Consider the following 13764-nt stretch of genomic DNA (forward strand, 5'->3'; position numbering starts at 1 on the left):
CACATTTCAGGGCACGCTCTCAAATCCCCGTGCATGGCTGTGCACACACACACATGCTCTTGGCTGGCCAAAGGCACAGCTAATTAGTCTCACAGCAAATCCACAGCTTACACATATCCAGTGCAAGAAGCACTCTGGGGTATCTAAGTAAGAGTAATCTGTCATCACAAAATTTAGGTTATTTTTGTTTGGTTTGGTTTTCCAGTTATTCACGAGTAGGAATCCCCAGAAGTACTGTCGGCCACTAGAGAGCTCTGGTTAATAGAGATTTTATTTTAGCTACTTCACCATGCACAAATAACTTGCATTTATTATGATTTCTATCTACACAAATCATGTGCCTACTTGGAGAGAGCACTAGCAAAGCTTTTCTCATACAAAAATAGCCAGGCATGGCATAGATGAAACAGGCACACAGTCACACCTTAAGCCAGAGCCAAGGCTGGGATGTAACACAGATCTGGTGAGCCTCTGGCAGGAGGTCAGGTCACTAGCCCAGTTACCTCCAAACTTCTCCTCCCCAGCAGCACCATTAGACGGCACTTTTTTTAAAAACAAGGGCACACAGAGTGACATCCCACACTTCAGATTCTCCCCTCTCATATCTTTGTAATTATAAGTAGTTGTTGACTGTGGTATTAACCATGGTATCATGTGCTATAATCTGTAACACATTATGAAGTTGGTTATTACATTACTTAAAAGGTTTGGAAGTTTGGAAGTACTGTGATCTAGTCACAGAATACCTGTGAACTCCCCTCCCCTCCAAAGCTAAGATCTTACACATTCACATCAAGGAAGCTACAAGAAAACTCTACATCTGTACCAGTATGGGCTCCTCCCTACTGTAGCTTTAGGATTTGTATACAGATTTGCAATCCCACTGTGAAGACCTTGCTAAGAAATTTTAAAATGTGAATAAACAAAATGAGATACAAGATCTCTGGTCATTGCCAGAATAAACTGGGCTTTATAAATTGAGGAAAAAGTCTTCTTGCCTGCCTTCGGTTAAAAGGCTACAGTTATAACCAAAGGAATGATAATTTCAAGGGAATGTTCTTATCTTTTTAGAGCACATATCCTGGTGGGACCTAGGAAGAATTTGAGCCCTGTTAGGTAGCTGGAAGAACCATGGGAGAACCCTGAATGATTGTAGTTAGGATCCTGAACTGCCTGATGCTCTGCTGGAGTTACATGTACATGAGCAACTTAAGCAGTGCAGCAACAGTTGACAGCTAAACCTTGGATGTCTCCATTTAACTGGAATTCACAACCTTGAGACAGGTGCTTAAGCTCTCTAGTAAAGGCATGCCCAGGATCTGGGACCTAAGCGTGAAACCTCCACAGTGACAGGAGGGGAGTGCTGCACAAACTGAGCAGTAGGAAATACTTGAGGAGACATTCCACATTTGAGGAAGCATCTCACAAGATGAGTCACTCTCTGCCCAAGTCAATGAGTGTTCAAATGTTGTCTACAGAGCAGGCAGGGACCACTAGGAAAGCCTCACTTGGGAACAGATCAGGTACCCAGGAGCAAAACTTTCTACACTATTCTCAAGCAAGTGCTCTAAACGTCGAGACAATTAGTTCATCCCCTCTACCCTTCTTTGTGCTTGCAGGTCCAGTAAATTCTGGTTTTATCATGTATTCAGGCAGTGAACTGCAAGTAGCCTGGAGGGGAGCTCTTCTGTTGGACCATAGAGTTGTCCAGAGGATAAGAAGGCAGTTAAGCAGAGGTTTTCTAAATGTTGCTGTTATTACATTTTGCACAAAGACACCTGAAAGAGCAGCTTCCCCAAAAATTAAGCCAGAGGACACAAGCTGCATTGTGGTTTCCCTAGCCCATAACAATGGGTTTGTTTTGGCTAAAAGCTCCCACTAGAAGCTGTTCTGTTCCACTGCAGCTGGAAAGGTGGTGTCAGTGCAGCACCCTCGAGAGCACCATTTTGTACACAATAAATGCAGTCAGCACTGGGCCTCCTCTTGCAAACTGCTGCTCAGCCTCTTGGGAGGAGGTGTCACAGATGTTGACTGTCCCCATCACTGGGGACAACAGCTGACTTTAGAGACCTCGGTGTTTCTAATGACTAGCCCTAAAACCATGGCGACAACCAGTCTTTCTTAAGCACATGCTTAATATTCTGATAAGCTTAAGAAAAGTTTTGGGGAGTAAAGTTTTGTCTGTAGTGAGAAAACAGCCAGATCTTTAAGTACAATTACCAGGCTCTATTTTCACAAGCAAAACAGAGCATGAAACAGCAACGATAGAGAGAGAAACAGCTGCACAGAGCAGCATTTCGTGTCAACATTTGAAGGTATCACTGGGATATTCCACCCCGGTTAGTTTTGGGTTCTCCTGCCCGTGGCTGCGGCGGGGTCTGGCCGCGACGAGCGGCGGCGGTGCGGGCTCGGCGCGGTAACGCTGACACCTCGTGGTCGCCAGCACCGAGGACGAGTCTCCCGGGCTAAACCGAACTGCACTTTGGAAAAGGTGCAGTCAGGAGGCGCATCTCTTGTCTGCACAGGGGCTCGGGTGGCAAAGCGGCCTCCGAAATGTTGAGCGCTCTTCCTGGAGTGCAGCACTGCAGCCCGGATTATCCCGGTGTTCCCTGTCCTGCAGCAGCTGGCCAGCGAGAAGAGTATCCGCAAGTCTAAAATGGGCCAAAGTTCCCAGTTCATGTAGGTTATACACTGTATTTCCTGGAAATTTTCACGGCTAGGCAAAGTGCCGCTGGACAGGTCCGTGTGCTGCCTCCTCCTCTCACAGCCGGTGCCTCCCACCCCACCCAGCACCAAGAACACCCGATGATAACAGAGGCAGAGCTGGGTGTTTTCCTACCAACTTGGCAGCAAAGCTGTGCACTGGGGTAAAGCCAGGGTATAAGGGCACTAAGGGTCCTTCAGTGAAGTTATTTGGGCTTGTCACAGAGAGTTCTTGCTCCTGTGGTGACAGGACTGTCATGGAAACTCCGAACTTGGCTGTGCCCCGATCTTGTTTCAGTTTTGACAGCACCTTCTATAAAGGTTTTACACCCAGAACCTTAACAGAGGGTGTCTAAAGCACAGCTGACAGCAGCTGCTGTGAATACAGGCCATGACTTGGAGAAGGTCATGTAGGAGCTGATGAGGCACATGCCAGTTTGTGGAACAAGACAAGAGAGACACCTGCCAAGAAACACCTTTTTTCCATGCCCATGTACACACACTTCCCAGAGAATAATACAAGCAAGTACTTGATGTAGATTTTGATGTGCTGATTAAGTCAATAAAACCTTAGTCCATGCTTGTTCCAGAAATTCAAGGGCGTAAGAGACATTCGTGATTCAACAACAAACAGATTTATAAAGTCAATAGGACAATATCAGGAGTTATTTTATATCCTCAGGGCAAAATACAAATAATTCCAAAGGTAAAACATACACATCCAAGGCATTTCTGAACAAGGAATAACAGTATCATCAATAGGGCACTGACACTTGCCCAGCTCTATTCTTGCATTGTGACTTAACCGGAAGTTCACTTCTGCTAAAAACTACAACTGAGCGGTGAATAATTATCCTTATAGCTTAAAAATTCCTCTGCACCTTCCTGTAAAGTTCTTCTCACAGATTAATTTGTCCCTTTGTATTTCTGGGAGGAAAAAAAATCTCCATTTTCAATATGCATGAAATTGAGGTAGCTGGATTTTCACTGGAGACTCACATATTCAATTAATACAGCATGTTATCCCATCAAAGCACCTTAATGCATCAAAACAGTTCAGAGAGTCTGCTCTGAACCCAGTACTCAGTTATTTACTGTCTGAATGTGGACCTCCAGGAAAGGGAGAGCAATTCTATGAACCTTATTTTCAAGCATAAGAACTTATTTATAGTTTGACACAGGTGGACTACTTACTTTAAAAAATGTTCATAAATCTACATATTTAAAATTAAATCATAGTAATTATGCAAAGTGATTGTAAACATTTCAGTGGAGCCAACTTGCCAGATTCTCTTAGTGAATACAGCAATTCTAAGCAAGATTTTTAGGCATATAGAACTTCTGAATGTCTATTTGCCTCTTACTGAAAGACGTCACATTTTAAACACAGAGATAAAATACTACATCATGAAATTTGAATCTGGACCGCTCCAGTCAAAGATAATCCACTTTATAGTCTCTGTGTTTTATTACAGTCCTTAAGGGAAATATAATCAAAATCAAGTATGATCTCCTACACATATCAAGAGGAACACCATATATACCATTACCGGTGTGAACCTGCAACTTTCCATGTGCATGAGATAACCCATTTTTGTAACATACATTTGCCTTGATTACTCTTGACAACCAATTTACAAGCATCTGGTGACAGCACTAGTCAAGACTGCTGGGCAATAAATATGTCCCCGTTCATTTCATTGTAAGTCAATGAAGCCCACTTTCCACAACAGAGAAATTACCCTCTGTCCCCAAACAGACATGCAGTAAAAAGGCCTTATTTTCTAAGGTGCAACCAAACCAACGTGCCTGGTGCTTGTTACTTAGCATTCCAATCACAGCCTGGGCAGGGCAAACAGGGGTGTCATCCATTTACAGAAATGTGAGACAAAATAGAAAGGTCTATGCTGCAGTGAGTGTCACTGTATCTGTTCATTGACAAATATACAATAAAGTGTTCACTTGAGTAGCAAATAATAGTTATTCATGTTCTTTTTTGTCTTACAGGGCTGGTAATAATTGGTGGTGGGTCCCTATAGTTGCACCTCTGCTGGGAGCTGTACTTGGAGCAATGACCTACATTATTTTTATTGAAATGCATCACTCAGATCCTCAGTCAGGAGGAGAAAACGAAGTGCGTGACAAATATGAACTGACTAATATGGAGTAAGAACTGAAGAATTTTCTCTGTCATTTTGTTGTGCAGTTTTTGTGCAAATGGTTGGACCATTTTATAAAACCTGTATGCCTCCATTAGAAATTTACCTTTCAAAGCACAAATTCTACATAGGACTCAAAACTGAACTCTTTCCCTGAAACATTGGGCTGATCACATTCAAAACTGGGAACTTGAGTATGAGAAGGGTAAACTGTTGTTCTTCTCATATGGCTTTCAGATCAAATTATCTCCTAGATACAATTGTAGTGAAATGATTCACTGACCTGTTAATTCAACACATATGATCCTAATCATGTTACCTAATTAACTGAAAATAGATGAGATATTGATACAAAACTGCATGCATTGCTAGTTAATTGATTCAGTGCTGAATTAATGTGCAAGGGCATTGCTCACTTCTTAAGAATGGCTTGCCTGAACATTAAAAACAATACCCAAATTGCCTAAATGTCAATTGAAACAGTTTTGGATAACTTAGTAAATTTTTATGGACTCATTATTGAACAGCAAGGAATCAGCTCAGCAGTGATGAGGTTTAGTAACTCAGAATACGATCACAAAATCTGTGTGTTACAAGATGAACACCAAAGAGACAAAGATGTAACTTCTTCATAGCAGTAATGTTCAGTTATTTTTAGACTATTTACTTGACCTTTATGCTACCCAATATTAAAAGCCTAGCGTAGAATATTAATCTGAACCTCTTCCGCTGTGCTTTCTGGATAAAATTCATTCCTGTGGAGATGGCCCAGCAAGAGAGGCTTGCTCTGTGCAGAGGTCAGCACAAGGCCCACGTCTGTATAAGCTTTAAAGAGTCCTGTTGATGATGATTTACATGAGGGGATTTCGTCTGCATTGTGGGAGTAATTTTTAATTCGGTGGAAGTAATTAAAAATAGAAACTTGTCTCAGACCTAATCCTAGATCTGAATTCCCCAAAGAGGGCCAGATCCACATTAGAGTTCTGAAGTGTAGGTTCTCTCTTGCTAAGTAGAAGTGGTTGGACATACACCACTTCCTAAATATCCAGCCTTGAAAATGAAATTATTTCTGCCTAATCCTTTGAATTGAATGTATTCAATTAAATCAAAGTTCATTTCTAATATGTATACATCTATACCTGGTTGGTGGTGGTGGTCATGAATAAACAGACATCCTATTCAGCAATGCTCCTGAGCTATTTTCATGGCAAAACTTCAGGGTACTAGCTCAATGCACTCATTTCCAGGGTGCTCTTGCCTTTGGATTTCTACAACCTTGCTCCCTAAAATTCCACGCTGCATTCCTGATTTCACTTCTGAAGTGAGGAACCCTTTGTGTTGCCACCAATAGCCTGTGCACTTTGGTGAGGTATCCACTGAAGAGGTCTAGAAATACTGTGGTCAGAACGTGCCTCAGCATTTGGGCAGATCAGGCCTGTGTCATTGCATGTCTCTGCCCAGCTCCCTGGGACACCACATCAAATGCACGGCAGCAAAGGGACAGAAACGGCAGCTCAAGCAAAGCTTTGCTTGATGCAGCTCAGAGTCAGATATTGCAGTACACTCGAGGGAGTATAATTCTAATTTTAATGATGTTTTTAAGAAAACTTACATAACAGTAATGAATTCACGTTGCTCAGAGACATATCAAGCCAGTGCAAAAATGCTCCTTCAATTCAGAGTTGCTCTGCTGTGGGTTAAACTCTGCTGTAGCTGTACCCATCCACGTCTGATTGTATCATTGTATCGCTGGCTCAGGAGTCTCGGGAACAAGACAGGGTTTACAGAAACAGTCCTCAATCTGAGCAGAGAAGAATCAAGAGTACAATGTGAAAATTAGACCTAACTGTAGACCTTTTCTTGGCAGCACAGACAAACTACATCATCTGTCCTGTATATTGATAAATTGCACTACATAAAACAAGATGGGGTGTAAAAGCAATTGCAGATTGATCCCTCTTTTGCCCTCCCACCTGCAGTGAGAGCTGTCTCTCACCCCTTGGTGATACCTGAGACAGGACACTCCAGGGTGGTTGCCAATCATTTAAGTTTGGAGAGCTCTTCTGGAGGTAGAAACAGTCTGAAGGCTGCTCCCAGGTCAGAAAGGTGCTTACTCTTCCTCTGATGCCAACATCTAGCATGAAATAGCTGTACAGAAAATCAAAATAGGCAGCTAATTAACCAGAAGTAACCAATTTTTTTCCAGAATGGTAGGGAGAGTTTATGACTTGTTGTGTCAGAATTTTGCACAGTCAGTGGGCTCCATATCCCTCATGATATTTCTTCCTTTAATACATCATGGAAAATGTGGGTAAAAGCAGAATACAGGTCAGGAATGTGAAAAGGATGGTTTATTTATACAACCTACTGAGTGACTAGCCCACACTTGCTGTGTGCCTATGCATTGGCCAAGATACATAAAGTAGTACATTTTCTCAAAATTCTTTTGATCACAACAGGTACTGCCTGTAAATCAACAGGAAATCTTGTTTCTCCTGCTTATGCCATTCCTATGCACAGAATTTCTGTATAAGTGATACTTACTTGTCTGAAGTTATTAACGTGGCACTCATAAGCAGTGACACACTCGTGATAGCATAACAACATCTTAAATGTACTCTTAACAAGTTTTTGTTGAATCTATGTTTGCTTAAAGAATTTATTTTTAAACTTCAATTAATACTTCAACATTTTTGTAAATTCTTTGAGAACACCTTGTACTAATTCCACAATTCATACTGGCTTCACAAAAGCCAGAATTTCATTTAGGAACAAGGCATTGTAGACGTGTCTCAGATGGGACATAATTTAAATTTCTAAGTATAAGAATGAATTCCTGCTTTTGGAACACCTGTCCCCTCCCTTAGTCTTAACTACAAAACCGTGTCCAGTATTACCATAATGTAATGGGAACAATAATAATCACCTCATTCCACAAACTAACTTAGAAATAATCTGTTTTATAAAAAGAACAAAAAAAGTATTTTGACTTTGCATGAATGATGCAATTTTCTAATATCAACTGATATTCAGTGGTCACACATGTTAAATAAATATAGTACAGATGGCAACAAGAAAAAGCTTTTCCAGCTGAAAGACATGTTGGTTAATGAATTCATAGTAATCAGCCTCAATGGTTTCATTGTTGAAAGAAATTAATTTCAGAGCGTTGCTGAACTTTCGTTCTGGATTTGTTCTTTCTGGGGGTAATGTGTTTATTCCTTAGAGCTAAACTTAGTACTGCAGTAATTTGGAGAGTGATCCTGCAAATAGTACTGGGCTAAAAGTTGGCTACTGCTTGTTGTCTCATAGAAGCCAGTGGAATTATTCACAACAGGTGGCAATACAGGCAAGGATAAGTGATCAGAGAATTGAGCTCAGAGCATAGTGGAAACTGTACTTGCTAGAGCTTTGTCTGTGGATCTGGATGAATGTATTGTGGTTCAAAATAAATACAGTCAATCCCTAATAAACGCATTCCAGTGCTATTTTTATTTTTATTTAAAAAAAAATAAAATATCCCCTGCGGCACCTAAGGACATATTAAGAAATAAATAGCTGCCTGTTATGACCTACAATGTTTTATAGCCTTGTGCTGGAAGACCAGGTTGACTAGCAAGCTGTTTTCCCAGAGTGCAGCCCCTGTGGCAGATTCCATGGGTCAGAGGCAGTGCCAGAGCAGGGGAATGCTCACCTGGGAGGGATGGTCACTGCCAGGCACCCACCCAGAGAGGCCTCCTGCCCCCAGACCTTCCTCCTGCCTGTCCACAGTCTGCCCAGGGGCACTTCCCACCCCACCTTTCCCACTGCTCTAACAATAGGCAGAACCCACTTGGATACTTTGTTTAAGCCCCTCTTCAGACACTGCTTTTAGGTATACATATATCACATCAGATGTGGCCTACAGGGCTTACAAAACATGCCCAGCTAATTTATCCATCTTCTATTCTACAGATTTGTAACAGGGACATGGTTTGCTTTTTTTGTTTAAAAAGCACATGAAAACCTGTTCTGTGGGAGTGAGGGAAAGATTAGGTGCTTCAAATTTACTCAGGGAGCCACTAAACAAAACAAAACAAAACAAAGCCAATTTAAAGTGGCAGTAGACATTTTATCCTCCTTTCACCCTGATTGAGTCTCACCTTCCTATCACTCTTTCTGGTGGACTTTCTGTTCTCCTTTCCTTCTCCTGCCAACACTGTGTGCTGTGCTCTGTCTCTATACAGCACAATACATCTCCAGAGATTTAAATACAACATGCTTTTCTCAGTTACTTATGAATCTTAGAAAGTTCTCGTGAGAGCAAATTCAAGTTTCACCTCACAAGCTTGTTTTTTTGGCAGTCGCTTGCATATTTTTTCCCCACTGTTCCCACCAAACAACCCTGTTCTGGAAAATACAACAATTAACTATAACTTCCAGTAACAGCTGCTCTTTTTCTGCTCAGCACAATTGTTATTGCATTACAGATTACTTCTTTCAAACATTTACTATTTTAAAAGCCTTCTTTTTCAAACCACTATTAAAAATAGCACAAGATTATCCAGAAAAAAAATATTCTGTGCTCATCAGTTGGTAGTTTGGATTTTTATTTTCTAGTTTGCACTTACAACTTGTTAAAAGACCACTTTTATTTATTGTACTGTGAGTGTTAGTGTCTTTCTGCTTATTTGCACAGTCTAATGGCAGAGGAAAAAGTAGGAAAGTATTTTTGACCATTGGTGTTTCTATGTATATTTGAATCAAATATTAGAGAAATCCATATAGTATGAAGCCAGACGTGAACCCTTTATACAATTTTTCTCTCTTTGCTGACCCCAAACTCCTTCAAAAGTTGTTACTAAGATAGGGAATAGGAATACCACAGCACCTTAAATCAGCAATGATCAAGCTTTTTGGCCAGATGACCCAGTTAGCTCCTTTCCCATGACAAAGGACAGACTATCCCTCTCTGACCTGCCTAGGGACTGAGCAGTCTGCTTTAAATTCGTCAGACTTTCCTTTCACACTCCAAACATTGCTCCAAACATCCAGAAATCAAGAGTAAGGATGCTGCTACTTGCTACATTGACAAATAAAGTGATAATAACGAAGAAGAGAAAACTTCAAAAGCTGGTAGAACAAAGCAAGCCCTTTTGGCCAGAGGCCAAAAAAGCTGTCTGAGAAATGCTTGGTTATCTCAGAAAATAGTGCACATTTCCCTGGGGAACACAAAAATAAGGAAATAGCATGAAGTAACACCATCAGAAGACTGTCTTTCTGTTCACCTGTCAGAAAACTCATACCTGTCTTGGATGCAAATTCTAACATTCCCAGTACTATTAAGAGGACCAGCTTAGGCACATTAATATTATTATTTCTTCAGCATGAAGCACATAATAGTCTAATGGCTGAAGAATACTTTCCACACCCTCAGAAACAAGAGTAGTTTGTTTCACTGCACAACTCTTCTCAGGAAACCTTACATGCCTTCCAGTTATAAACAGGGCTGTGAGTAAAAAAGCAACAAAGCAAACAATATGTTAAGACTTGAAAAGCCAGCATCTGAATAGAAGGAAATGAACAATCTCAGCCAGAGCTGAACAGATGCAATAGTTTTTGTAGCATGACCAAGTCATCAGATAACAAACATGAAGCCAAAGCAGTAGCACATGCTTGGCAACAAGTATTGCTAATTTAAAGAGTCAGGTGTTTTGTCAATGCCTTTTAAATACACTTACAAAATAAATAGTATTTGAGAATAAAAGGACTGAATTGCAGTGGTGTTGTTTTCCATAGCAAAGGAACAAAACGTGATGATTTGAACATTTTCAGATTATTGAAACTAGACTTTAAAAAATAAATAGAAAAAGGGGGGGAAAAGAATACAAATCTCAGTGGGGAAAAAGGAAAGCACAGTAGTAACTTACTTGAATTGATTTCCAGCCCTGTGAACCTGAACCCTTCTGCAGCTGCTCACAAGAGGCAGCATGGACCTTCCCTATAAAACTGCACAATATCAAGACCAGAAGTGTTTTATCTTCATTTCTAACTCAGATGTTCAGGACATTAGCAACCAATGGCTACACACTGCAGAAGACTTCTGCTACATAACCATTCTACCACCTAAGGCAGAAAGCCTACTCAGCTTCAGTGCAGAGAGAATTTCATCTCATGCACGTGTAAATCCCCAGTGGGTTCATGCTTTTCAGAGTACAGAAGCAACACATGTTTTTGAAGATGCTTGCACTGAAGAACAACTACGAGAAACACAAATAAAAAGATACATGAATCCAGCTGCCAGATTACCACGGAATCCCAGGGGATAAAGCAAGTGCAAAGGCTACTCTAGCAAGTCTTGAGGGAGGAAAGCAGAACAGACAAACTTTGATTCAGAACCCCATTGTCTTCACAGCTATGAATAGTCTTCACAGAAGAATGCTTCAAAGTCACAGGCCATTCCAAAATGTAATGTATATGCAAATACAACTAGCACATCAGAGGCTTCTGATCCAAGAAAACATGATGGCTGAACAGAATATGGCTATGAACACATACACATTTCAATCTGTTCTAACACAAAAAGACAAAGTCCTTCCTTAAAATAGAAGCCATTATAAGCTGCATTTGCTGTCATAGGTGGTTCTTTGAAATCCAAGGAACACAAGAAGCCAAACCACACAGCTTTAAAATGAATTTACCTGATCAAAACAAACAAAACAAAATCCACCTAAAATACTTACCCTGCCTGCAAGTGGACTGGTTTCCTTTTCTTCTTCCAAGTCTTTTGCCTGGTTTTCTAATACAACTGGCAGCAATCCTCCGGTTCTCTCTCAGGCTCCTGTATTGACTGTGTGCAACTAGCCTTTCATTCAATGAGCACTAGGTCCTATACAAAATATTCCATTTCCATGAAGACAAAAAAAAAAAAGCAGTTTTGAGACATATTTCAAAATACATGTGATTTCATCCCATTTCAAAAGTATACTGCGAGCAAACTGGACTTCCAACAATCCATCTAGCAATTACACTCTTTTTCCTTGCCTTTGGTCAGACGTGTTGCTTACAGCAACCTGGCAGAACAATAATTATCTCATTAGGGGAGATCTGCAGGACATGGGATTTGGATTTCCTCCTAGGGAAATCCTAGAACAAGAGATATAACTCAGGTATTGGCCGATTTTATCTGTTGTACAAGATTGACCCTGAGAAACACCGTGTTACAGGATATGATGCATAAATCAGTAAGAATCAACTTGTGCTCCACATTCTGAATGCAAAGTGTTTAAACTTAACAGAGTTCTTATTTGTACATCTCACTTCAGGCAATTTCAGTAGTAATTAGAAAGCCAGAAGCAAACATATATTCCTAAAAAATATTAAGCAAACTTTAGAGCACAGCTATCCTGGGGAGGGGGGGGCAGGTGGTGGTGGAAGCTCTCCCTTCACATGTGAAGACTTAACTTCATGCCCAAATAGCAAATGTCTACAGCTTATAAAAGTGAAAAGTTGTAAAAGAATTATGATCTGAGCCTTTCTGATGGCGTTTTAATGTTATCATGACTGAGATAACCCTGCTCAAAAAATAATTAGTTTGCTTTACTTTCAAACTTACTAGATTTGTAACATCACAGTCTCTGGTTCTGAACTTTGCTTCTGTCATGGTTTTCCCTGATGCTCCCGGAGATGTTCTGCTCTGTTCCAACTCTTCCATATTTATTTATTTTTTAGCAAACACAAATGAGATCCTTTCTTGCGTGCTTTTATTTGATCTGATAATAAACACATCCTCCTTCATGATCATCAGCTTTGATATACACAGTGGAACTCCTCACATGCCCGTGGTGTGTTGGACTGTGCAAGAGCAAAGTGTTACACACCAGGTTTCCAAAACAAATTGCAGCTGCTGAGCCAGCCTGAGAGGGCTTCATCCCACACCACTTCCTCCTACAGTGGCTTTGGGAAGATTTTCCCTGACAGAACAGTCCTTTATTCTGCAGGGCAGCTTTATCAAAAGCCATGTCTAGCATGAGGGCTCTAGTGGTACCTCAGCTTCGCTGTTAGGAGAGGAAGAGGAGTACCAGCCTACCTAGGAGGGGTTCAGTGCTGTCCAAAGGTGTTCAGCTGTTCTGGGGGCCACATAAAAGCTTAGACAGAAAAAAATCTATTGTAGCACTTAAGCATAAGGAGGTACTTCAGGCATGTGATTTGTCTGCTGGGCATCTCTGTATGTGTTAAACACACAGAGAGGAGGTGAATAGAAGTTTGAGGCTGTTGCCATAAGCATTTACTTGGCAAAGAACAGTTCCTGGTGGAAATCAGCACTTAAGGAACACTTTTTTCAGAACAATTTTTTTTCAGATCAGCACTGCACCACCATTTAGATTACTTTCTCAGTTACATATCAAAAGCCACAATACTTCTAAATTTTAATAATAGCCCCATACTCACCAGTAGGTTGTTTTTTTAAACAAAGCTTTTTAAAAAAAATTTCATTTGGACAGGATGTTGTTTATCACCAGCACTTACTATATTATTTTTGAAGACTGTGACACAGTGATATAAACGCTCCAGAAACATTATTTTGATGTAAAATACACATTGTAAAGGTGATGAGTATGGCAAGATCACATTAATTCAAACATTGGTTTTATCTGTCTCAGTCTTGAAATACATGGACCGTGTCTTTACTTCATCAAGCCGCTTGCTTATTTGAATGTCTTAGGACATTTTTCAAATGTTAAGAGCTTGTTAAAAATAAATTTTGAAGGAGCAAGGTCTATAGATCCTGATGTTCACAGAGGTGGCTTCTGTAGTCAGTAGCAGTGTCAGTATGAAATGGAGTGAGCAAATGCAGTGCACACAGGAGATGCCACACTTGGGTCACTCAGGTCCTGTGTGCCCAAGTAGGGAGGACAACAGT

At 40.7% G+C, this 13764-nt stretch overlaps 1 protein-coding gene across 2 annotated transcripts in view; it reads left to right on the top strand.

Annotated features, from left to right (window-relative positions):
* The window catches only part of AQP9 (aquaporin 9), a 28291-nt gene extending 19952 nt beyond the window's left edge, over positions 1 to 8339 (top strand). For both annotated transcript variants that reach the window (XM_027736859.2, XM_027736861.2), the window contains one exon: positions 4711 to 8339. In XM_027736859.2, coding sequence (XP_027592660.1) covers positions 4711 to 4873 — 163 coding nt within the window. In that variant the 3' untranslated portion in view covers positions 4874 to 8339. The remainder of the gene's footprint in view (positions 1 to 4710) is intronic.
* The last annotated feature ends 5425 nt before the right edge of the window (positions 8340 to 13764 follow it).

This window comes from Pipra filicauda, unplaced genomic scaffold (genome assembly GCF_003945595.2).
Source record: "Pipra filicauda isolate LSUMZ 115617 unplaced genomic scaffold, ASM394559v2 scaffold7_size6619720_pilon, whole genome shotgun sequence".
Classification (NCBI taxonomy): Eukaryota; Metazoa; Chordata; class Aves; order Passeriformes; family Pipridae; genus Pipra; species Pipra filicauda.